The sequence below is a fragment of the Ascaphus truei genome, chromosome 1, assembly GCF_040206685.1.
Source record: "Ascaphus truei isolate aAscTru1 chromosome 1, aAscTru1.hap1, whole genome shotgun sequence".
NCBI classification, from domain to species: domain Eukaryota; kingdom Metazoa; phylum Chordata; class Amphibia; order Anura; family Ascaphidae; genus Ascaphus; species Ascaphus truei.
This window is the reverse complement of record NC_134483.1, coordinates 110652676-110679768: the sequence shown is the minus strand read 5'-3', so window position 1 is coordinate 110679768 and position 27093 is coordinate 110652676. Positions and strand designations below refer to the sequence as shown.

General features: G+C 38.8%; 1 protein-coding gene across 1 annotated transcript in view; it reads left to right on the top strand.

The window, feature by feature from the left end:
• Window positions 1–27093, top strand: part of SKIC3 (SKI3 subunit of superkiller complex) — a 102078-nt gene that overhangs the window by 46439 nt on the left and 28546 nt on the right. The window contains exons 20-34 of the mRNA XM_075593258.1: window positions 1050–1194; window positions 1949–2027; window positions 3905–3966; window positions 4085–4141; window positions 4534–4602; window positions 5916–5990; window positions 15665–15806; window positions 16667–16760; window positions 17331–17408; window positions 18694–18818; window positions 20804–20927; window positions 22758–22979; window positions 23950–24022; window positions 25003–25056; window positions 25681–25792. Of these exons, the coding sequence (XP_075449373.1) occupies window positions 1050–1194; window positions 1949–2027; window positions 3905–3966; window positions 4085–4141; window positions 4534–4602; window positions 5916–5990; window positions 15665–15806; window positions 16667–16760; window positions 17331–17408; window positions 18694–18818; window positions 20804–20927; window positions 22758–22979; window positions 23950–24022; window positions 25003–25056; window positions 25681–25792 (1511 nt within the window). The remainder of the gene's footprint in view (window positions 1–1049; window positions 1195–1948; window positions 2028–3904; window positions 3967–4084; window positions 4142–4533; window positions 4603–5915; window positions 5991–15664; window positions 15807–16666; window positions 16761–17330; window positions 17409–18693; window positions 18819–20803; window positions 20928–22757; window positions 22980–23949; window positions 24023–25002; window positions 25057–25680; window positions 25793–27093) is intronic.

Genomic DNA, 27093 nt, shown 5'->3' with positions numbered 1-27093 from the left:
TTTTTCACTTTCTGATCTCAAGAAACCAATATGGCCATACTTGCTAAGCGGTGCTATTCCATAAATTTACATACCAAGCAATATCCTACACGTGTGTTTTAAAAAAAATTCAAATACATTCGTTCTGTACTATGAGAAAATAATTGTAGCATTTTTTTAAAAACTACTCTGAATTACATTTTTAATGTATTATAATGTAACAAGCATTTTTTGTTTCTATAGCAACCATTTATAAAGTCACATCCCCTTCCTCTTCTAAAACAGGCTCTGGTGCACCCCTTTTTGAGCCCCGCCCTCTCTCTAGCAGTGCACCAATTGTATCTAGTGACTGCCTGGTCACATGATCTTCCCCACAGAACTTTGCATCTTTTGACCGAATCTTCGCTGATCGATCACAGGAGAACGGATCAATCGTCAACTTGGCTAATTACTTATCATTGTGTGGATTGTATTGGTGCACATATTAAATGGTGGAAAAAAAACAGCAGCTTGGATTGTGCTTTTTTGCGAGTGACGGCGTGTGCGGCTCTAATAAAATGCAGTATATCTACGGGGCCGGCCTTACTGCGCGACTGCGCACGCGAGGAAAGGCGACGTTGCAGTAGATTTTTTAAAACACAAATTATTTTGTCTTTTTCGCACGATGGCCGTGTCATGTGAGTTGTTCAGTCAATGAGGGCGAACCAGCCTTGTCACGGCCACGCCTCCACCACACCTCCCCGTCGCGAGCGGTCTGAAGTCCACAGATTGCTCAGGCGACAGGCGCACGCAACGCCTTGCGATCCGTCGCACACGCCTAAACTATGAACCAAGCCTAAGATCTCTTCTAGTGCCAGGAGACCACTTACGTCCCATTAATTTGAACTAGCAGTATGGTGTCATCCGTCATCCGTTATGGGTCATTAAAGTTAGTTAAAAAAATATGGAGCAGTGCGTTTGGGATGTACCTTGTGTAGGTAACCACCTTAAGCATCATGTGCAAATAGTTTAATAGTATGTCATTAATGGGAAGGCACATTGGCTGATTAGGTGATGTTTGTTTTTTGTAGGTGTTATGGTCGTGCATTGAAGCTTCAGTCCACATCTAATCTTTGGTGTGATCTTGGCATTAATTATTACTGCCAGGCACAACACTTGCTGGCCTCTGACGGTAAAAGAAATGATACCAGTGACTTATTGGAAAAATCTCTGCAGGTAACATTGTTTCAGTATTGCAATTTATAAAGATTCTGTATAAAGGCATCTTTAGCTTATAATTAACCTACTTTTTATAATGATAATGGACATTTCTATTTGCTTCCAACCTCCTATATTGCAGCCTTCTTAAGGAAATATAAGTAAAGAAGCAAATGGAGCAGAATATCTAATTGCTTATTACAATGTCCACCTGTGCTCTCATTACCCACAATAATAAACCTACTGCTACTGAACCTACTACTACTGTACCTTACAAATGTCAGTTTTATGTCTCTGCATGTTCCATATAGGATGTGCATTCTGTACAATGCAGAAGTTCTCTGAAGTTGGCTATATTATTAAATAAAACAGCATTGCAGACAATTACTACAATGTCTCATTCCTTGTAATGCAAATATTTGCCGTGCACTGTGCGCATAAATAATTTGTTTTGTTTGAAAGAATAAAAAAAAAAAAGGAAAGATTGAATTTTGCAAAAGACACTGAAATGCACTTAAAATTTTATGTATGTTCTGTCCAGCATTTTATAATTTAGCGCAGAATACAGTAGGCACAGGAGGCCATACCAAACTCGCACAAATGCTGTTTGTAGGATAGTGGGGAGGATGCTTACAAGTGGAGTAATCCGTTTGTTACTTTCTATTAACATGACCGTCTCCTTACTGATGAGAAATAAGCATTTACGTACAGTACCCATTATGGCAATATTAGTTCTGATTCTGTTTTTTCTTTTTTTATTCCTTATATCTAGTGTATTAAAAAAGCTGTGATGATGGAAAGTGGAAATCATCTGTATTGGAACGCACTTGGTGTCATTTCGAGCTCCATAGGTACAGTATGGCAGGATCTTTTCATTTTTTTTTTGAAGAAACGTTTTTCTATTTATTTATGAGTACTTCAATATTAGGTGATACTTTTTTTTATTTGCGCTAACAATTGATATAAGTAGACAAGCTTTCGAGAGTTCTACGCCCTTCCTCGCGTCGGAGCAATACTGTCATTATCCTCTAGTACAGAGTAAAGGAGTACTTCAGTATTATCACAACTGGACTAACACGGCTATTTCTATGTCATTCTAGTTATTCATATAACTGTACTTGTACTTCAGATTCTATCATATGATTTAAGTAAATGTGGGAGTTTAAATGCTTTTAATAATGCTCTCTACTCTATATAACAGTGTTTCTCAACCAGGATGCAAGGTCACCCATGGATGTCTCAGACCAACCTGAAAAGTGCTTTATGTGAAAATGATTTATGATGTGATTTAAAAAAAAAAATTGAACCCCTTTGCTGCAATGTGTTTCTGGCCTCACTGGCAGTGAGGATTTTATTGCTGATGCAAGATTAAATTTTAAATACAAAAAACAGATATTGCAATTACAGAAGAGTCAATACTTTTTGTCCCCGGGGCCGGGTGAAGAAAAACACAATGCTGCAGCTCCGTGGACAGTAAAGGCTGTGGCTGCCTACGGGATCCGTTCTTCCGAATGAGATTTTCCGCTGCTGGGGGATGTCGCGGTGAGGATTCCGTGGGTTCCCCAGAGAGCGTGACGTTAGTCTGGTTACATCTATACAAGTAGAAAAAGAAACAAAGTTCTGTTTGTTAGTGCTTCCGGATCAGTGTAACAATGTATTAACTGATATAGGTAAACTTGCTTGAAGATGGACTATGAATGCATCATTGAGTGGTGTAAATAATGGAAGAATATTAGCTCAGAATAAGAGGGTATAAACATCAAGTCCTGCGGTAGATAATGGAGTCAGTACTGTGGATAAACAGTCTTGACTGGTTCTCTACCTGTGTGGACAACCAACCATAGAGCTTGATGTGCAAAATACAATCTTCCTCCCAAAGTCTGCTGACCATAATATGGGAAAAGAGTAAGATTACTCACAGTATGACGCTGTCCATTTCCTGTGCGTGCCTCACGCTGACAACGTAGTGCAGAGGATCCAATAGAGTAGAGAAAGCGGAGCACAGCAGCAAAAAGTATAGGGCTACAGTACGAGGACTACATTTAAAAACGGCTTTAATCAATCAGGTGACAACTTGGCATGGACGAGGTAAGTAACTGTAACGCGTTTTGCGCTTTGTCAAAGAGTATTAGTCTGGTTACATCTATATATTGATGAACAACCATTTAGTTTCATAACATTAATTGTAAGTGTGACATTGGGTATTTCATTTCAGTTTTGAAGCATTGTTAAAGGAGTTTAATTTGAATGCCAGAAATGTCGCTGACTGCTCTATAGCTACCTGAGCAGGTGTACCTGTATACTGATGACACACAAATCTTAATGTACAAGCTAACATAATCATTGTTGTGGGGGCTTCAGGAATTATTATTATTTATTTCATACACTGTAGCGCTTTTCTCCCAATGAGACTCAAAGTGCTTAACAATTACAATATAGTGAGCTGTATGCAGCACAGGGATTTTACTGACAGCCCTTGTATAGCTTGCAATCCATGTTTTTGGTGCCTGAGATACAGGGAGATAAAGTGACTTGCCCAAGGTCGCAAGGAGTTCCCCTGATTCATACCTTGTGCCATTGTTTACAGTCGGTGTCTTTACTCACCGAGCTTCTCACTGTTGGTTGCCTGTAGTAATATGTATGATGCAAGATCACTGTACAAAATGCTAGTTTTCATTTGCTCGTAAACAGATTTTATTTCCATTTATACTGCAATCTTGATTTTTAGGTACTGATAATCATGCTTTAGCACAACACGCTTTCATCAAATCAATCCAGTGTGAGCAAAATGTGAGTACACCGTTTCTTTCTAACTGCTCTAATCATAGTGTAGCATTAGCTAATGCATTTCTGTTATAGCAGTTTTCTTGGGGTGTATTTTATGTTGATGTTCTTCCTTTCTCTGCAGAATGTGGTTGCATGGACAAACTTAGGCGTTTTATACTTGGTGAATGAAAACATTGAGGTAGGTTCCCTAATGTACGTAAAAGCAAACACATTACAAACAGAACACATTTGGCCATAAGATTTCTATTTCACTCTCCCCCTTTTTTCTTTGTAATTTGAAATCCCTTTGGAGCAGGGACTTCTTGACTTTTTTTTTGCCGGTTTGTGTTAATGTTGTACAGTAGTTTTTGTATATTGTATTGTTGTTTAACTTATGGTAGCACTTTGGAAATGATGATGATAACATGGATCTATATCACGTATTGAAATTCCCTAGTACAGAGCCTGCAGACATTCACTCCAGCAGAAATACTTGGTGTTATTTGTGGATAAGGGGAGATGAACCTTTCTGCACTTGCACAAAGAAGTAGCAAAAATATTTTGAGAACTTTTAGTTTTTTTTTTTTACAGCTAAGCCATGAAGCCTTCAAAGTAGCTCAATCCCTTGAACCATCATATGTGAGATGCTGGATTGGGCAGGTAAGCTTTAGGTGAACTGTGACATGGGTTTTAATATGTTTAGCTCAACAGCACTAGGTGGGAGGGTGTTCACAGACACAAAACACAAAATGCTTTCATGTACACGTATGTCTCCAATTTTGACGAGAGGTTACCATTATTCTCGTGCAACATGTGCAGGAAATAGATTTTGCAAAACAGAAAATTGAGCGCAAAAATCTTACACACGTCTCACTAAATGTGTGTCAGTGTGTGTGTGTGTGAAGTGTGAAGTGTGCTGTGTGCTGTGAGTGTGTGCAATGTGCTGTGAGGCTGTGAGAGTGCAGTGTGTGCAAAAAAAAAAAAACTTAAATTTTTTTTTTAAATTCGGGGTCCACGCTCAAACCGCGTTATAGCGGATCGCGCTATAATGGGGTTGAGCTATATATCTTGAAGCAGGGGTCTCCGGAGCTGAATGTAATACTGTTCAGCTCCGGAGACCCCCTGCTTCAATCCCGTAATAAAAAAATGCAATGCAGCATGTTCTGCCGCTGTAAAGTGGATTGTAGATTCAAAGTCATCAAACTGTACATAGTTCAATAACTCTGTGACATTCTGTACATGCTCGCGGACAATTGTCATATTTCTCTTTATACTGTAAGTCACAATTTACAGTAGGCCCAGCAAACAAATTATGTAAAATAACTAAAAAAAAAGTTTTTCGAAATATATAAACTTGTATATGCATTAATAAAAGTTATAAAGTATGCAAAAATGTACAAAATGTCAATAATGACAGTGTTAACTTCTAAGGTCCAAATTAACCAATTATATAAAAAAAAAAAAAGTTTACAAAATATGTTAAAAGGTAACAGATTTCCCTTGGCTACATATATTACTGCAGCTCTCATAAGCAAACACTCCCCTTCTTAATTAATTAAATACATTACATTATTGCAGCCACAAAAGCTACTAAAATTGCTTATTAATCATGGATAAACATGGCCTTGGTCAGTGTACATAGTGAAGAGTTGGAAGCACCTCATGAAATATATATATATATATATATATATATATATAAAAAACATTTTGTTACTAAATCAGTTGAAGCAGAAGGTGTATGGAAATTAACATGCCGACGTTTCGGAGCCCAAATGCACCTTTCTCGGGGATTGCATTACTTATGTAATCATGCAATCCTTGGGAGAGGTGCATTCGGGCACCGAAATACCGTTATTGTTTCAAACACTGTTTTCACTTTGGTTATCATTTCATGTACAATATCATTGTCCCTGAAATAGTGTCCATGTTTAAAATCCAAACAAATGTGTAACACTTTATTATCGTTTCTCTAGGCTTTGATAGCAGAAGCAGTGGGGAGCTATGAAACCATGGATCTTTTTAGACATACTACTGAACTTAGTATGCATGTAAGTCTTTAGTATTTTTTTTTTTTAATTCTCAGAAAGTTGATCGTGTGTCTTGTCAATTTTCCCCTGGAAACCGGTCTGAGATTTTGACAGGTGCAAATCACAAAATACACATGAAGTTGTTGCCTTTGACTTTCATGATCTGTTAACAGGGATTTCTCCAGGCTTATCATAGGTTTTACATCCTAATTTGGGACACGTTCAAAGTCTGCTTGTACAGTACATAATGTACCTGGAACAAACTATGAAAGCTTTTTATAAGATGTAGTTAAGCTATCCGTACTGCATTAGGGCTCGTCCAGGGTGGTGCTGAGCGGGCGCGCGCGCTCAAGCTAGACACGTTGCAACAATGCATGTGGCCTGCGTGAGCGGCCGGGCCCGCCTGCTCGGCGCTCATCCGCTTGCCGAGCGAGCTAATTTGAATTTGCCGCTCGCAAGCGCGCTACGTCAGCTCCGTGATGTAGAGGCCGCGCCCCCAGACACGCACGCACCTAGCCGGCCAGGAAAAGCACGGCCGAGCAGGGCGGAGCGCCAGCGCGCCTCTACCCACCCTGGACGAGGCCTTATATGCAATGCTTTTAACACACCCTTTTTTTGTTCAGTATACTTTCTGTTCTTTAACCCTCTGCCAATTGTGACGCATACACAAGGATTGAGCCACATTGCTGAGCTGTGAAGGACAAGTACTGTACATACATGAAGCTAATGTTCATGGTTTTCTTTTACATTCGTGCAATGACACTAAAGTTTTACTAGGATATAAAATGGGTTAACAACTCCTGGTCTGCTACTCTAAATGCAGGGAAAAGGGAGACCAAAAAGCGCACCAGCACAAACGGAGCAGGAAAAAACCAGAACAAAAAAATGATTAAAAGGGCACTTTAATGTGGCAAAAGACCCATCCAATGCATTTCGAACGTCGCAGCGTTCTTTTTCAAGGATAAAACACAATGTGATAACATCCATTATATACCCTCTTACCTGTGGGCCATTTCGCGCCAAAAATCAGAACCTGATGACGTCATAACAGAGCGACTCAGTGCCGATCTAAGGGCAAAAGGAAGTACCAAAGGCAGTGTGGCCATTTTGGATGTGGGCAAACATAGGAACACAATAACAAAGCTTTATTGACCATTCCAGCAGAACAAAATACATTGCTGCTAACTGGACAAGCATATTTAAACGAAATAAAGCTATATTAAACTAAACTAATGCTTAATAAAGGGTACTATTGTATCAAGGAAAAACATGAACAAGGTGGATTAAAAAACTAGCTGTGTTGCAACTAAGTTATATACAAAAAAAAGTTAAAAATAAAAACCTCTAGACATGATTAAAAAAATGTGCAAGAAAAGTAAATTTAAAGACATATTACACATACATACTGCATAACACAGATTGTGTACCTAAATCATAGGAACCAGGGAAATACAACCATTATAAAATATGAAGTATTATCCACAAGATACATCAAAGAACAATTTAAGCTTACATATTAGCATAATATTTGCATGATAAGGCATAGGTTCAAAGGTTATGATGACAAGAATATAATGTCCAATATAATGACAATTGTCTTATTTAATCTGTATTACCAACTAATTACACCATAATACGTCTATCACAAAAATGTTTACAAAAAATGTGTTAGTTGCCAGTCAATGTTCAAGCCCATAGGGAAGCGCGTTTGGAGAGTGAAGATCCAATACGCCTCCCTACGGTCCAGAAGGTTGATATGATCACCTCCTCTAGATTTAGAAATAACTGATTCAATCCCCAAAAAGGAAAAATTATTAATTCCTCCCTGACCACATTCAGTGAAATGTTTTGAGACTGGATGATTAGTGTCTCTCAATTTTATGAGCCTTAAATGCTCTAACATCCTGACCTTAAGGGCTCTAGTCGTCCTCCCCACATACCTCTTGCCACAACCACATGTTATTAGATAAATCACAAATTGACTTTTACAATTTATAAAACTGTTAATCTTAAATTCCTTATTTGGTAATATATTCACACCATGTGGCGGTGGCAAGGCAAACTGGAAAAAACTTTTGGCAGGCTTCATGTGTTTACATGCACTACAAGAGCCACATTTGAAGGAACCCCTAGTGATAAAAGTTTTTTTGAGACCAGAAGATTTGAGTTCACTTGGTGAAACATGAGATCCAATTGTTCTCGCTCTACGATATACAAAAGTAGGACCAGAATCCACATATTTTTTAAGGACAGGGTCCATGGATAAGACATTCCAATGTTTTGAAATTATAGAGTTTACTTTTCCACTTTGTTTACTAAATTGTGAAATAAAAAGAGGACATTTGTTTTTTGATTCTGTCAGTCCATGTGAGTCCTGTTTAATACCAATTGTCTTAACATTGTTAACAAGGCGAGAATCTTCAATTGGATGTGTGGGCAACAATGATGCTCTCTCTGTATGTAATGCATTTTCAAATGCAATTGCTAAATGTGATTTGGGGTATCCCCTTTCCAAAAATCTCCTTGTAAGCTCCTCAGACTGAGAAAGGAAACCACTCATAGTGGAACAATTCCTTCTCAGTCTGAGGAACTGTCCCCTTGGTATGGCCTTTATGACATGGGATGGGTGGCAGCTGTCCGCCCTAAGAAAGGTGTTCCTGGCATTTTGCTTCCTATAAACATCCGTTTGGATTTTTTTGTCTATGTCTACAAATGATTGTAGATCCAGAAATTCAATGTGATGGAAATGAAAATTTAATGTAAATCTTAGATTATAAAGATTATTATTAAGATAAGATACAAAAGTGTGAAGTGTAGTGACATCCCCCCTCCAAATAATAATTAGGTCGTCCACAAATCTTTTATAAAAAACAATATTGTGACGAAATAAATTAGTGCTCGAATAAATAAAAAGTGCTTCCCACCATCCCATAAATAAGTTCGCAAAAGAAGGAGCAAAACTTGTACCCATAGCAGTGCCAATAAGTTGCAAATAAAACTTACCATTAAATGTGAAAAAGTTGTGCGTGAGTAAAAAGTGTATAGCGTCCAAAATAAAAGCCGATTGAAAGATTGATATTTCTGGTATCTCAATAAATTGGCGGACCGCTGCCAAACCATGGTCATGTTGTATAACAGAATACAGAGAGGTAACATCAATTGTTACCCACAGGTAATCATTACCCCATTTAACATTTTTGATCTGATCAAGAAGATCACCAGAGTCCCGTATGAATGAGGGCAATTTCCTAACAAATGGCTGAAGAAAACCATTAACATATCTTGACAGACCATCTCCCAAAGATCCAATACTAGAGACAATGGGACGACCTGGAGGGTCGACCAATGTCTTGTGGATCTTTGGGAGATGGTGGAAGATAGGAACAATGGGATGAGATGGAATAATGAATTTAACCTCGTCCTTCGACAGAACTTCCATAATAACACCTGAGTCAACCAGTTCTACAAGGAACTCCAAGAATTGCGGTGTGGGGTCGGCGGATAGTACACGATAGGATCGGCCATCATCCAGTTGGCGTAATGCCTCCCTGATGTAACCGTCTCTGCCCTGCACCACCACCGCACCCCCCTTGTCCGCACTCTTAATGACCAATGCAGAATTATTTTTCAAAGATTTTAAAGCTAAACGCTCACTTTGATTCAAATTGTCATGATCTATATAGGATAGGGAAAATCCCTGAGCTAGAAGACGAAGGTCTCTTATAACCAGATTTTCAAACATAGTCAGAAATTGACCCTTGACATGAGTGGGGTAGAACACAGAACTCCTTTTTAGGCCTGAATTCCATTCAGAAAATGTAGGAATATTAACATCATCAACCGTCTGTTCAGATAAAAGATCATTCATATCTTGCAGGGTACAAAAATCATTAAATGTATGTAAAGCAATAGATACCGGAGGAACAGAGTCGGATGAGGGGACATCACTCTCGATAGCGTGTGATGGCCCCCCATCTAAATCCTCATCTCCGGTCGACCTAGTAACATTTGGAATAAAATTGTCAAAAAACTTTTTCAAGGATAATTTCCGAACAAACTTATACACATCAATAGTGGTTTCGAACAAATTAAAGTTCATTGAAGGTGAAAATTTTAGGCCTTTATCCAGTAGTGACAACTCTGTAGGAGAGAGAGCAGTTCCTGAAATATTTATAACATTAGATATATCATTCAAAACTTCTTCCTTTTGGAGGCGGACCTGTAGCCCCCTCCTCCTCCCCCCCCTCCTCCCTCTTCTGATTCTCTTGTGTCCTTTTGAAATAAAGGGAAAGATTTTGGTTGTTGCTGTTGCTGTCTCTGTTGATTAACATTTTGATAAGAAAAAGCATCCTGGGACCTAGGTGGTTGACCCCAAAAGGTGCGTCCACCCCTCCCTCGCCCCCTGGATGGAGCTCCACGACCACGATGATCATCATTCTCAAATGTATTGACAAAAGATACAGAATGAGAGGTAGAGGCAGTTTCTGCATCTGAAACATCAGATTCGCCACTCTGATAATCCACATTCTTAGATTTTAAAATGGACTTATTGGGAGTAGATTTAAACTGAATGAATGATTTATCTTTGTTATTTGATCTTTCCTGAATAGAATTTATCCTCTGCCAATGGTAAACCTGGTTCTTTTCATAGTCATATCTGTCCCGATCATATTTAATTTGTTTTTTAGACATAATACCACATTCCACATTTTTTACCGTTTTGGAGAGAATAACATCAAATTCCTTAAAGCCCTTTAAACCTTTGAAACTGTATAGGTTTTTTTGCAGTTCTGTGATTTGAATATCAAGCTGATCTTTCTCCTTCATTTTCTGAAACACTATTAACTCCATCAAACGAAAAGAGCAGTCATTGAGGGCTGTCACCCATCTATTTTCAAAATCCACATCCGGAAAACCAAAGGAGGGGGCTTTTTTAACCCTTAGTCCTCTTGGGATCCTTTTACATTTAGCATAGTTCTCCAGGCTTATAATGTCCCACCATAAGCGGTTCTTATGAATCAATAAACTTTCCAATTTTTGAAAGTGGATTTTGAGATCAGAGATGTCAGTGGTATCCAAGAAACTGCCTCTACCTCTCATTCTGTATCTTTTAATGTGGATTATCAGAGTGGCGAATCTGATGTTTCAGATGCAGAAACTGCCTCTACCTCTCATTCTGTATCTTTTGTCAATACATTTGAGAATGATGATCATCGTGGTCGTGGAGCTCCATCCAGGGGGCGAGGGAGGGGTGGACGCACCTTTTGGGGTCAACCACCTAGGTCCCAGGATGCTTTTTCTTATCAAAATGTTAATTAACAGAGACAGCAACAGCAACAACCAAAATCTTTCCCTTTATTTCAAAAGGACACAAGAGAATCAGAAGAGGGAGGAGGGGGGGGAGGAGGAGGGGGCTACAGGTCCGCCTCCAAAATGAAGAAGTTTTGAATGATATATCTAATGTTATAAATATTTCAGGAACTGCTCTCTCTCCTACAGAGTTGTCACTACTGGATAAAGGCCTAAAATTTTCACCTTCAATGAACTTTAATTTGTTCGAAACCACTATTGATGTGTATAAGTTTGTTCGGAAATTATCCTTGAAAAAGTTTTTTGACAATTTTATTCCAAATGTTACTAGGTCGACCGGAGATGAGGATTTAGATGGGGGGCCATCACACGCTATCGAGAGTGATGTCCCCTCATCCGACTCTGTTCCTCCGGTATCTATTGCTTTACATACATTTAATGATTTTTGTATCCTGCAAGATATGAATGATCTTTTATCTGAACAGACGGTTGATGATGTTAATATTCCTACATTTTCTGAATGGAATTCAGGCCTAAAAAGGAGTTCTGTGTTCTACCCCACTCATGTCAAGGGTCAATTTCTGACTATGTTTGAAAATCTGGTTATAAGAGACCTTCGTCTTCTAGCTCAGGGATTTTCCCTATCCTATATAGATCATGACAATTTGAATCAAAGTGAGCGTTTAGCTTTAAAATCTTTGAAAAATAATTCTGCATTGGTCATTAAGAGTGCGGACAAGGGGGGTGCGGTGGTGGTGCAGGGCAGAGACGGTTACATCAGGGAGGCATTACGCCAACTGGATGATGGCCGGTCCTATCGTGTACTATCCGCCGACCCCACACCGCAATTCTTGGAGTTCCTTGTAGAACTGGTTGACTCAGGTGTTATTATGGAAGTTCTGTCGAAGGACGAGGTTAAATTCATTATTCCATCTCATCCCATTATTCCTATCTTCCACCATCTCCCAAAGATCCACAAGACATTGGTCGACCCTCCAGGTCGTCCCATTGTCTCTAGTATTGGATCTTTGGGAGATGGTCTGTCAAGATATGTTAATGGTTTTCTTCAGCCATTTGTTAGGAAATTGCCCTCATTCATACGGGACTCTGGTGATCTTCTTGATCAGATCAAAAATGTTAAATGGGGTAATGATTACCTGTGGGTAACACTTGATGTTACCTCTCTGTATTCTGTTATACAACATGACCATGGTTTGGCAGCGGTCCGCCAATTTATTGAGATACCAGAAATATCAATCTTTCAATCGGCTTTTATTTTGGACGCTATACACTTTTTACTCACGCACAACTTTTTCACATTTAATGGTAAGTTTTATTTGCAACTTATTGGCACTGCTATGGGTACAAGTTTTGCTCCTTCTTTTGCGAACTTATTTATGGGATGGTGGGAAGCACTTTTTATTTATTCGAGCACTAATTTATTTCGTCACAATATTGTTTTTTATAAAAGATTTGTGGACGACCTAATTATTATTTGGAGGGGGGATGTCACTACACTTCACACTTTTGTATCTTATCTTAATAATAATCTTTATAATCTAAGATTTACATTAAATTTTCATTTCCATCACATTGAATTTCTGGATCTACAATTATTTGTAGACATAGACAAAAAAATCCAAACGGATGTTTATAGGAAGCAAAATGCCAGGAACACCTTTCTTAGGGCGGACAGCTGCCACCCATCCCATGTCATAAAGGCCATACCAAGGGGACAGTTCCTCAGACTGAGAAGGAATTGTTCCACTATGAGTGGTTTCCTTTCTCAGTCTGAGGAGCTTACAAGGAGATTTTTGGAAAGGGGATACCCCAAATCACATTTAGCAATTGCATTTGAAAATGCATTACATACAGAGAGAGCATCATTGTTGCCCACACATCCAATTGAAGATTCTCGCCTTGTTAACAATGTTAAGACAATTGGTATTAAACAGGACTCACATGGACTGACAGAATCAAAAAACAAATGTCCTCTTTTTATTTCACAATTTAGTAAACAAAGTGGAAAAGTAAACTCTATAATTTCAAAACATTGGAATGTCTTATCCATGGACCCTGTCCTTAAAAAATATGTGGATTCTGGTCCTACTTTTGTATATCGTAGAGCGAGAACAATTGGATCTCATGTTTCACCAAGTGAACTCAAATCTTCTGGTCTCAAAAAAACTTTTATCACTAGGGGTTCCTTCAAATGTGGCTCTTGTAGTGCATGTAAACACATGAAGCCTGCCAAAAGTTTTTTCCAGTTTGCCTTGCCACCGCCACATGGTGTGAATATATTACCAAATAAGGAATTTAAGATTAACAGTTTTATAAATTGTAAAAGTCAATTTGTGATTTATCTAATAACATGTGGTTGTGGCAAGAGGTATGTGGGGAGGACGACTAGAGCCCTTAAGGTCAGGATGTTAGAGCATTTAAGGCTCATAAAATTGAGAGACACTAATCATCCAGTCTCAAAACATTTCACTGAATGTGGTCAGGGAGGAATTAATAATTTTTCCTTTTTGGGGATTGAATCAGTTATTTCTAAATCTAGAGGAGGTGATCATATCAACCTTCTGGACCGTAGGGAGGCGTATTGGATCTTCACTCTCCAAACGCGCTTCCCTATGGGCTTGAACATTGACTGGCAACTAACACATTTTTTGTAAACATTTTTGTGATAGACGTATTATGGTGTAATTAGTTGGTAATACAGATTAAATAAGACAATTGTCATTATATTGGACATTATATTCTTGTCATTATAACCTTTGAACCTATGCCTTATCATGCAAATATTATGCTAATATGTAAGCTTAAATTGTTCTTTGATGTATCTTGTGGATAATACTTCATATTTTATAATGGTTGTATTTCCCTGGTTCCTATGATTTAGGTACACAATCTGTGTTATGCAGTATGTATGTGTAATATGTCTTTAAATTTACTTTTCTTGCACATTTTTTTAATCATGTCTAGAGGTTTTTATTTTTAACTTTTTTTTTGTATATAACTTAGTTGCAACACAGCTAGTTTTTTAATCCACCTTGTTCATGTTTTTCCTTGATACAATAGTACCCTTTATTAAGCATTAGTTTAGTTTAATATAGCTTTATTTCGTTTAAATATGCTTGTCCAGTTAGCAGCAATGTATTTTGTTCTGCTGGAATGGTCAATAAAGCTTTGTTATTGTGTTCCTATGTTTGCCCACATCCAAAATGGCCACACTGCCTTTGGTACTTCCTTTTGCCCTTAGATCGGCACTGAGTCGCTCTGTTATGACGTCATCAGGTTCTGATTTTTGGCGCGAAATGGCCCACAGGTAAGAGGGTATATAATGGATGTTATCACATTGTGTTTTATCCTTGAATAAGAACGCTGCGACGTTCGAAATGCATTGGATGGGTCTTTTGCCACATTAAAGTGCCCTTTTAATCATTTTTTTGTTCTGGTTTTTTCCTGCTCCGTTTGTGCTGGTGCGCTTTTTGGTCTCCCTTTTCCCTGTATTGCATTGAGTAGCTGCACAGCTTGCCTGCCTGCCCTACCAGGATGTGAGTATTTGCATATTTTTCAGGGGACCCTGCCAATGAGACATATGGTGAGTGGGTTGCACCACACACCACCTGTCTTCAGGAGGATAGTACCCATTATATGACACAATAGGTACTATATCAATTGTTAGTACCCTGGTACAGTGGTCTGGCTTATTATCATTTTGAGATATACCTGCATTTGAGCGCTTCAGCTATTTTCCATACTGCTACTCTAAATGAACTTAATTAACATGCAAAAGAGGGATAAATGGAAGTACACTAAATTGTATTAATGGCTAGAATTAAATGTATAGTTTTATGTAAAAGATGCTCTATTCTGTATAACCCGTTTAATTTCATCAAGATGTGCTTTATACTGTACCCCAGGGATTGATGCTGGACTTGGAAAAATAATAGAAGTTGAAACATATTTTACCATATTTACTAAGCAGCCTTCTGCATTAAGACACCTTCAGTCCCTGGAAGACCCCTTAAATTCTATTGACATGAGTGGATTGGAAAGAGTGTTACGGCAGAAGACGGTTTAGTTAATAAAAAGCTGTTTTTAACCTTGGTAATCGTATTTCCTTAAGCATCTTGATTAGGGTTGTGTAAATGATTAAATATCAATCCAGCACTGCATTTGTTTAACATTTTTGTTCATTGTTATTGAGTATACTTATTTAGACCACTCCAGTCTCCTCCACTGACGTATCCTGGCATGTGCCTCTTTATTTGCATTTAATTGTGCTATAAGCTACCAACCATCAACACAGGATAGCCAATAAATGTAATGCGAGGTCTGCCATGTTCTTGTTTGTAAAGGATTAATGTGTTGTTTTTCAGACTGAGGGCGCAAAAGGATATGCTCATTGGGTTTGCACGACCCTTCAGGATAAAAGCAATAGAAACACAGAGCTGTATCGTTATAACATTGTGCAGATGAATGCCATCACCGCGGCACACGTTGCTTTAAGTAAATACACAGGTAAGTTGCTAAAACATCAAGTTACTGTATTTACCTCATTAATCAACTTATTCCTTCATTGCTTCAGGGGTGAGCAGCTCCTTCTTTTTTTTTCTTTCCAATTTCTGTGATTTATGTTGAAAAGGTGAGGTTTCTATAGTATACAGCTCAACCCTGTTATAACACGATGCGGTACAACGCGAATCCGCTTATAACGTGATGCAAGCGTGGCTGCCAATTTTCCTATTTATGAATACTTTACAACACGATTATTGGTGTCTTACATACGTTATTGTACAATGCATACAATTGTACATTATTTCTAAAGCCATCCGCTTATAACGCGATGTGATTCTTTGGACCCCAAGCACAGCGTTATAAGGGGGTTGAGCTGTATTATGCAAAGTAACATAGTGTTAAAGTTAACTTGGCATTAATTAGTGAGCTGGGTAACCTAAAAAGTAACCTAGAAAGGTTATGGGAATGTTGACTAAAATACAAACAAGCAAATCTTTCAACCTAGTGTAGCAGAGAACGTGTGTGAGTACACACCTATAGCATATATTATACTGTTTATATGTATTATAACAAATTTAAAGAAAATGGCCATGCTGTGCTTTGTATAACGGCTCTGCGCACGATAATCTAATCACAAATAGTATAGGCAATAACCAGCTTAGAGATCCTCATACTAGCACAGGGCACACAGAATAGTGAACAAAATATTATTTATTGGCCCATACAACACCAGGTAACCGACATTTCGGTCCCCAAAAGGAGCTTCTTCAGGGGCGGAGGTCAGTGTGAAGACCACAACATCGTATTATTGTCTGTGTTATATACCACATTCTACCACTTTCTGATTTTGTTCCCCGTAACAGAACGGATTCAGAGTGACTCAGCCGCCTTTGCAATGCTGGGGTATTTAAACGAACATCTGAAACTGAAAATCCAGGCCTGTGAATCTTACCATAGGTAAACAGGATTTAAATATTCAGTGTTGAAACCTAAGTTCTGTATTATCAATGTATTCAGTATATCTGCTTACTTTTCATTTTTGAATTTACCACCAAGTTCTAGTAACATGAAGTCCAGTTTTGGTAGTAGTCCATTTGGTAGTTGTCCACGGGATCATTTATGGAACGAAAACTGCTCTACTGAAATAAATAATATGCCTTTATTTTACCACCAAGAAAATAAGCTACTTCTAGGCATTTATATTCACAATACAATGTCAAAAAGTGTGTTTTCATGAAAAAAAAGGCTTATTTTAAAAAGGTGCATTACTTAAACTTTTTGAATCCTGTACTCCTTTCATGTGTTTGTGAGACAGAAACAATCCAGGAGAAACAAGTACTCACGTTTTTATTGGATAGCTGCAGGGTATCACGGCTACTAAAAGAAGCGAGGACTTGTATGAATGCAATACGTTTAAGAAGTACTTGGGGATCGTGTAAGAAATTGAACACTGACGCTCTGCATCCTTCACATGTTCTCCTCAGCTGTTGTGTTTTGTCTCTCTTTTTTTCTATTTCCTTCCTGAAGAGCTGTTTTGATTCTCAAAGACACTGAAGACAAAGAAAACTATAACGTTGCACTGCGGAATTACGGCCGATCCCTCTGGTAAAGCGTTTTCATTTGTGGCGACGAGCTTTCCTTTCATCTTGCGTCACATTTTGTACACACTGACTTTATTTCAATTTGTACTAGGAAATCAACTAGTATTGTGCGATTGCACTAGCCAAGAGTTTAATATTGTGTCATTCTCCTGTGCGGTGTTAATACAACTTTATTATTGCGGTACTTTAGAACACTCTGTTTGCCAGTAGAAAATGACCCACACAGAAAAATAATTTACCAGCATAATAGGTTTTTTTTAAGCAAATATTCTAATCATTAAGAACATAGAAATGCACTTTTTAGTACTGTGAAAATAATTTTTCTTTTTAGCCAGGATTAAAATAACTACTTGTCCATTATCTCTGTCCCACTATTGCCTAACTGCCCCCTCTGACCCCCCCGGCCTGGGGAGGGTCCCGGCCCCTAAACTAAATGCCTCTATTTTCAGCTCCCAAGACCCCCCACTGGTTACAGAAATACTTACCGGTGAAGTACCCGTGTTTAAATCTCCCTCAGGGTAACCAAAATGACTGCCAAATCTCAGACCAATAGGAAGTTGCTGCAACATGTTTGTGGCTGCCCAATGGGTGGCCACTTAAATCCCCTTTAAAAAACAGGAAGGAACACCTGTAACTTCACATGTAATTATTTTTGAAACCAGGGGGTCCCCAGATCTTATAATAGTGCAGTTCAGCTCTGTAGAACCCCATTGGCACCAATACAGTAAAATAACAAATTGAAGTTAAGGTGGATTGCTCCTTTAACTTTCTAACGTCTTCTCATTTGTTTGTGTTAAATATTTTATTAGTGATGTGCTTTTTTTTGTTTTTTAACCCACTACCGTGGTTAACATGAATGTTTCCTTTTGTATTGAGCACCAACTATTCTCTTCTTGCTGTAAGAAAGCTGAATTGAAAGACCTTCCAGCTGTGATGATGATGGGGATTCATATTAACATTAGTTTGAGCGATCTGCTCTAATGTGAGCCTAGGGCCCACAAATTGTTAGATTCTATGAAAAATGCGCCTTTATCCACATGCAAGAAACACAAAGTATTTCGGCATCTTTCATCAGTTAGTCATCGGTCTTCTTGGAGCCTTTCAGAATTAAAAGGCCTTTGTTTTGCTCCTGCTATGAGACGAAATGTTACATTAAAGAGGTTTACATATCTTTGCATCCATTAGTCAGTGGTCTACTGATGGCATCCGAGCCATGTTTGCAGTCTTGGCCACATGCAGTTTGAATAGGACAGTGCTCATAACATCAAAGTGACTCTGTTCTTCCCCAGTGCTATAGGTCAGTATGATGAGGCCATCCAGGCTTACATGTCCACCCCTCTGACGGACCTTGATGACCTCACTGGGGCCAGTCTGGCGTACTTCAAGAAAGGGCTTTTAAAAGAGAGCATTAAAGGTAACCACTTGTGGTTTCTGAAAGCAGTGTTATTGTGAGGAGCATACTGTACCTTGGCTGGTCACATCATTTACCATACTCCAATTCTTAGCTTTTGTTGGAGTTAACCCTGTGCAGGTTCACTACTGTATCTTCCTCAAACCCAGGCATTTCTGCTGGGACGTACAACTCCTGGAAGATCATTCTGGCAGAACTTTCAATATGTTTATCAATGGTAAATATGAATACACAGAAACCTGATACATATGCCACGTTGTAGCCCCTCTAATGCCAGCAGAGCCTCTGTTAGTCCAGGGGTTTTACATAATAGGGCTAATAAAGTATTAGTGGTTGCTCATCTTTTCACTAAATACATAATGTACAAAGAGGACCATGGTGGCTGCATACTTGTACTCACTTAAACGCAGGCTACACCCCAAACAATTTAAGTACTCTTCAGCCATATTTTTTTAAAGAATGTTAAAGGTATGGACATTTATGTAAATAAATTTAAAACATTTTTTTTAAAGTAGATCAGTGAGCTGCCATGTTGCCACTTTGGTTAGGCAAGAAGTTCCAGATAACACACATCGGTGCAATTTTATAGAAATGTCCACTCTCTATAGGTGGCAGAAAGATACAATGTTATTAAATTATCTTGCACCATAGTTACTACTGGTGATACCTCACTGCTAAATAACCTCAGTTTTCAGGGAGCACTCCAAGCGACAGTATGAGTTTGAAGCAGGGGATCTCAGGAGCTGAACTGCATTGATTTCAGCTCTGGAGACCCTCTGCTTCCCGAGGTAGGTGCTGCTGGTAGGAGCCCAGGCTGGGCTCACAATATAGCGGTTTAAAAGTCCTGCGTCCCACTGGAAAGCTGTGATGTCATCCCTTGCGGCTTCCTATAGCAACTCAAGGAAGAATTTTAAAAATATGCAATTTGCTGTAGTTTTGGAGCTGGGCTCGAGTTTGCGACCCTGGATACATATCCTCCCAAAAGTGTTAATGCGTTCAAATGTTTTCATTTTCCATTTTTTAAAAGATTAACTTTAAGGAAACCAGAAACAGACCTTGAAGCAAAAATATGTTTGCAATGAAACCGTATTGGGGTTTGCAGCTGTCATGCAGAATTATGCCTGAGATTACATGTTTGTTGGCTGTCTGGTCCTAGTGCCATGAACATTTCAAGTGGATAATCAGGCAGTCACAGTTATCCAGTTAAAAACCAAATGTCCATGAATTCGGTCGTATAAAAATACAGCATGTGTTTTATGCTTCTTCCAGGCATTAAAGATTCATACAATAAGTATCGGCTGAATTGAAGGGTCGTATATTTTCCCTGCCTTTTTTTTTCCTGTAAGGTTTTTAAAACCGTTGCTTTCAAATGTCTCTAAGGGCTGTTATATAGTGGCCGCGTGTGCTTCGCCGTGCGCGGCACTTATAATTGGCTGAGGTTAGTCAGCCCTTCTATATAAGGGCCGCGCGCGCGGCAGTGAGCGTGCATCCAGCCGACGGCGGGGAAGACGGGGAAAATAATCTTTTCGCATCGCTACCGGAGCTGAAATGTGTGTATGCGTGTGTATGTATGTATGTATGTATATACTGTATATGTGTGTATGTATGTGTGTGTCTGAACGTATCTGCACAATGTTAATAAATATTTTATTTCGACAAAAGTTTTTTTTTTTAATAAATTACACACACACACACACACACACACACTACATTCACACAGCTCATAGTTCAGCATACACACAAAAAGCGTGCGGCGCGCTCACGGCCGCACACTATAGAACAGCCCTTATTTATCTCCTTTGATAACAGTTTCAGTGACTAAGGTCATACAGTAGTTTTCCTTAATTGTGCCATTTTTTTCCCTCATCTATTAATGAGACTTTTATTTAGCCCAGTTTCAATAGAAACTGAAAAACATAAAAACAACTTGGAATGCTTTTAAGTCCCAGTTTCCCTTCTTCAATCCTGTTATCTCTGTTTGTAATTAGCCTACAAGAAGGCCTTATCTGTTGCGGAGTCTGAGCAAGAGAAAGCTCACATCCTAACAGCACTTGCAATAATTGAATACAATCAAGGTGAAGTGGATGCAGCGAAAACACTACTGTTTAAATGGTAGGTCCTTTAATATTCTAGTTATATATGTGTGTATTATGTAGCTATACAGGTATATTGTATGGAATTGGAACTGTGATAATATTTTTATCCTAGATTTGTCTATTTATTACAGAATACACGCGCCTTTGCAGTGTTGGCGGTTTACTAAAATTGCCGCATGTTTGTTAGTTGCATGAAATAAAGATGTACAGATGGCCACCAGAAGTTTTAGGGGGCTAAACAAAATTCATGCACACATTTGAAGTATGCAATTATAAATCTCAAAATATAAAAAGTGCGAGGAAATTGCTGGGTTGTGTGTCTGCTCTTACTGGGTACTCTTTACTAAACCATTCATTGTATCACGTCTTCTGAAATCCCCACATTTTAGGCTAGGCATATCTTTAATACATGCTACCTACTGACCTGTAGGTAGTCATATATAGTGACTCATCTTGTGCCTGAAGATGTTTACGGCATAGCACTGCTTAGTTATGTGGGCCTCAAACATGGGGTCTGGAACTGGGAGGAGCTGCTGCCCCTCCTGGGTTTACACATTCTTACATTATGGTAATGTGTGTTTCTGATTGATTTATTTTATGTACAGAAATAGTTGCTGCACTCCTGACCTCATTGCTATTTCTAAGGAGTTTAATTCCATAGATTAGAGACCAAAGGCAAGTCTCATGCAGATCTTTTGAACTGGTTTGCACCATTTGCTGCAACAAGTCGTAACTAGAGCAAATGGCTGAAGATGTTTAAGGAATGGTTTTCCCGCGTATAAAAGCACGATATCTGCTGTCAAATGGCAGCAATCACATTGGTGTCTAGAACAGAGAGTGGTAGAATTGTTGGAGACATACTACTGGATATTCTTAGAGGTGTTATCCCAACCCCTCCACCTCACCCAGCTTACATTCCTGGGCCTACTACATTTTACAGCTTACTAGCCTTTCACTAGTGGTTTAATAGTTGTGTGCTAAATCCTTTCCACACAATTGCAACAAAATGTTCTTAAAAAGTACTGCTCATATTTCCCGCCATTTGGGGGGGATGAAAACATGTGTTTTACAGTTGGTTTTCCGAATGATTTTATTAATGTATATTTTGCTATAGTAGCGGAAGCATGGTCTTTTCCATAAAATAAATTGAGATTTCGGTGTTTGTACAAAAATGTTGTGAAAGGAAACAAAATTGAAACCTTACACAGAAAATACAGCATTACATAGTGCAGTTTCTGTGCTATCAGCAGTGCTGCAAATCCGCTTTTCAGACAGTAGCGCTTAATTTCTGATGTCTATTATTAAACTGGAAATTCAAAATGCGTAATGTTAGCATGTTTTGTCGCTCAAAGCAAAACCCCAAATTTCATGTCTTTATTAGTGTGACTTTGGTTAAATGCAGTATGCAAACTATGCGACAGATGGCTCTATTAGGGCTCTGGGCACTATATCGCAGTCAAATGCAACATTATTCTACAAGGAAAGGCACATTTAGGTGATAGAAAAGCGATTGCTGAAACTGTAAAGCCAGTTACATGAAATCCAACTGGACACTGCTCAGAAACCCTCATGTGAGACAATTTGTTCAAGTTTTTATATACGGATGAGAGACACCACGTTCTAATAAAGAAAAGGCTGATCACTGTCTTACCATTTATTGCTATCAAATGTTTTTTTTGGGTTTTTTTTTGCAAACCAGTTACTTGTGAAGTTTTTTTCCCCCTCATTGTGTATTAACATAGTAATTAATATCATTACTTTTTTTTTAATGTAATTGCCACATTTTAGTTACAGGTTACTTGTCAATAAAGCCACACCATCTAACTTCTTTGCGACCTGTCTGCAGCTCTGTTTTGAAGGAACCAAGCATTGAAAGTCTCCAGGCTCTGTGCGCTCTGGGATTGGCAAAGCGGGATGTTAAACTGGCAACGGCTGCTCTTAACGAACTACTTAAGCATTTCAACAGTAAAGATGATGTGTATGAAAGGTGTCTCATTACTTCTGCCATACATGCTTTACAAGGCAGAAATGTTGCAGTACAGAGGCAAGCCTGCAAAGCTATACACAGGTACGGTTCGTTTTTTCCCAGAGATAATGAAACCTTCCAATGGTTTCAAGGAGACGAGAAAGTTCCCGATCAAACATTGCGAAGTCTTGGAAATGTCGCGTTACTGCCCAGCAACCCCTAATCCAGATGCCATGTCATTTTCAAAAAGGGCACATGGGCCCGACTGTCCTCCCCTCCCCCCCCCCCCCCGGCCAGGCCCCATAATAAAAGGACAAACCTGTTTCCGTTTGGTGAAAAGAAGTCACAGCTTTATTTCATAAGTTCAAAATATAACAGAACATTTGAAACTAGATCATTTTGTATGATGCAGAGCCAGCATATCAAATTCCACGCAAATGTTTTAGGGATATAAAGAAACCTGTGCTGGGGACGTAGCCGGAGTCTGTGCACCTGATTGTGTAACCTGTAGGCCCACCCCCTTCTCCTTGCCCTTCTAGCCCCCTCTTTTCTTCTGCCTTCCGCTGGCAGTCCAGGATGATAAATAGACTTCAAACACATAAGTGGGGGGCGTGTGAGGCTACAGAGGTGAGTCCTGCACATATGCAGCCCCAGGTAACAGGAGGCAAGAACCCCAAATCCTGCTTCTACCTGGTCTTTAATCTCCCACTCACTGATAAATGTCCCCGTTTCAATATCCCTTTATGGAGGACATCCGTGTCCCTTTTGATTATTATTATTAAAGCACATAATTCTTTGACATGGGACATCTGTGTGTTTCACAATATGAGCACCACAAATGAAACCTATATTTTATTCATATAGCACCAACCATGGTGTGTTCTTGAAAGACCTAAATTAAGGAAATTAAAATAAAATGAAGACCACATGTAAATCTAAGGAGAGCGAAATCCTTGCCCTAAAATCTAGGTGTTCAGTACAACCATAGAAGAGGGAATTAGGCAATGCTTAATTAGTTAGTTGGTCCAATAAGGCTTTTATTCTTCTTTTGTTTTAAATTTCTCTCATTTAGTCACCCAGGGAATCCTGAGCTGTGGTCTTTCCTGTCCAGGCTGGTTCCTCAGTATGCGCCCAGAAATGCAAAGGTACCGTAAGAAGTATTTGCCGGTGGAGCCGCCATAACATCACTCATTAACACATTTCACGTATACTGTAAACTGCTCATTGCTTAGGTCATTTAAAGGTCGGATTTATACGCCTTTCCTAATTTCCTTTTCTTGCCTTTACGGCTCAGACCCATTTTCTAGATGTTCCCCAGGCTTTCAGTACGTCCCTCTGTTGGGGGAAGGAAATGATTAATCACTAAACGAATGTGTGGTGCCGGTTTGTACTCTTGTTTCATTTTGGGGTTAATACCAGCATGTGGAATGGAAAGCAAAGTTGTACACACCCTGAGATTTTGACAAGTACCCAAATCTATTTATTTTTTGTTTCTTAAGACTTTGGAAGTAATTTATGTTGGGGGGGGGGGGGGGGATTTGTCCATGTTAAACCTCCTAAAAGTCAATTCAGAAGTTTGTGCTCCGCAGCACTATTTTCTCATACAGTTTAGTATACAGTACTTGCAATGTGTACACCTGTGTATGCCGTCGGGTGTATATAAGCTTGTTCCGTTTTATGCTCGTCATTTGCACTATATAATAGGATTTCATAGCAAATGTGAACGTTGTAAACAATATCATGCAGTTCTCTTACAATTATTTATCGTTATGCTCTCTGGGAAGGGTTGGGATCCCCTTTGGAGCATGGATTTTTGTTATGAATGGATACGTAACACATTGTATAAATATTTTCAAATAACAAGTAGCTATCCGACAAACCCCTTTACCTCCTTTCCATTTACCCCTCCTTATAGATTGTAAGCTCCTTGAGGCAGGACCCATCTTACCTACTGTAAATATGTTTATTATTTTATTGTTTTTTTGTCCTCCAACCCTGTTTTACTGAGCTACGGAATTATGCTGGCACATTGTAAATTATAATAATATTTGCAGTAACAGAACTGTGTGCGAATCACAGTATAAGTAATTATTATATCTGTTTTTTATAATGTTTCTTTTTCTAGGGAGGTGCAGTTGCTGGGATTGTTGCTCACACTCTTCATATAAATCAAGCTAAGGTAAAGTAATGGTGTGTTTTTGTAAATATTGAGATAACACTACACCAGGCTTTAAAGCAGCAGTGCAAGCTGCTGGTTTAAAAAATAATAATTAAAAAAAAAAAAAAAAATACACACACACACATAATTTCCCCCCTTTAATATGTGCATCAATACAATCCACACAATAAGTAATTAGCTAACTTGCAGATTGATCCGCGTTCTCCTGTGATCAATCGGTGAAGATTCGGTTCGGAGGTTCACTAAATGTCTGTCAGTGCAGCAGAAGAGGACCCAAGATGAAAAGTTCTGTGGGGAAGATCATGTGACCAGGCAGTCCCTAGATACAATTGTTGCACTGCTAAAGAGAGGGCAGGGCTTAAAAAGGGCTGTGCCAAAGCCTGTTTCAGAAGAGGAAGGGGATGCAACTTTGTAAATAATTGCTATAGAAACAAAAAATGCTTGTTAGATTTATAATACATTCAAATTTTTATTTAGCACAGCATTTTTTTTATTTAAAAAAAGAAAACAAGTATTTTCTCATAGTACAGAACTGATTTATTAAAAGAAAAAGAAAAGCCATGTAGGATATTGCTTGGTCTGCAGCTTTAATGATATAACTTATCCTAGGATTGTTCTCCTCAGGCATCCCTGTTATATACAGCGGTAAATGAGCTGGCAGCAGGGAGTCTCTCCGTTGAAGATGAGAAGAGAAATGCAGTGAAGACTTTGCAAAGAGCAGCTCGTTTCTTCCCAGGTAGCTGTCATTTGTAATGTTCTATTTCTCTTTACTGTGGTTGCTTATGAAAACAAGAGCTGAGGATATTAAGCCTTTATTGACAATAAGATGTCACCGGTACAGTAACAGATTCTAATGCAGGTATTGCACCCCCTGCAATTACTCTCAGTAGAGGCCTATTGTTACCGCCTATGTAGATTCCATTTTGATAGCACCAGCCAGGAGCTCAGCACTTGACCATTTTTTTACAACCTTACAATACAAATTACAGTATAGGGAATAATACGGATGGAATAAGAGCAGCAAGACAGGACTGTACGGTTTAATCCTGTGTAATATATGCTGATAGTAGGAATCCACTTTCCACAAGAAGTCTGGGAAGGAGATTTACACTGTGGGCATCATTAACTTGTGTCCATGAGAGGATGGTGGGCCCTTAGTATGATCAAGTATCTCAGGGAGGGTTTAGAGTTTAACACAGACCAGAACAGAACTTCAAAGGAGGGGAGTGCGCAGATTCACATGACTTTTGGTCTTCCAACGTTACACACAGGCAGCTCCACAACAAAAGAAAAAAAGCATGTAACATGGACAGGTACTGCCACACAAAAGGAAGGCCTATGTAATAAGTAGAAAATAGAACGAGTTTGGGATATTATTTAGGCAGGAACTGAGGAGAGGGGCAGGAGAGCACAGATGGATTGTGTTGATCAGCATACAGTAGTTCTTCTGCTTCTTTTCCCTCTCTTACCTCTCCATTCTTTTCTCAGTTTACAATTTTTATGACACAGCCTAGTAAGGGGAGGTAGGAAGATAAGGGATACATAGCTTGTATTTATTATCCATGTGAGTTATATAGCAAACGGAACCAATTTAATCATCTAAGAATCTAAACACATTTTCTATGTCAGGAACGGAAAAATACCTCAAATTGACATGCATCTTTTTTTAGATTACCGTTGTTCTGTTACTGTTCTGACAGATACAATATATACAAATGACACTCGCTCTAAACTGAGAGGGTGCTACCCAGGATTAATGCTTCCTAGGAAGCTATGAAGAACTAACAGGTGTAGTTACATCTGTTTGTTCTGACAGATACTTTAGACCCGCGTACTCACATTGAAGGGCCTTTTTTTTTAAATATACATTTAAAACATTTACTCATAAAATATTAAATCCTATATTATAGAATACAAGGAAAAATCATTAATAAGTACGCCATCTGAAAACAAGCGCAACTTGTTACATTTAAAAACATTTGTGGTGATGGATTCAAGTGCAGTATGTCAAATGCAATTACAATTTATTACATTTCA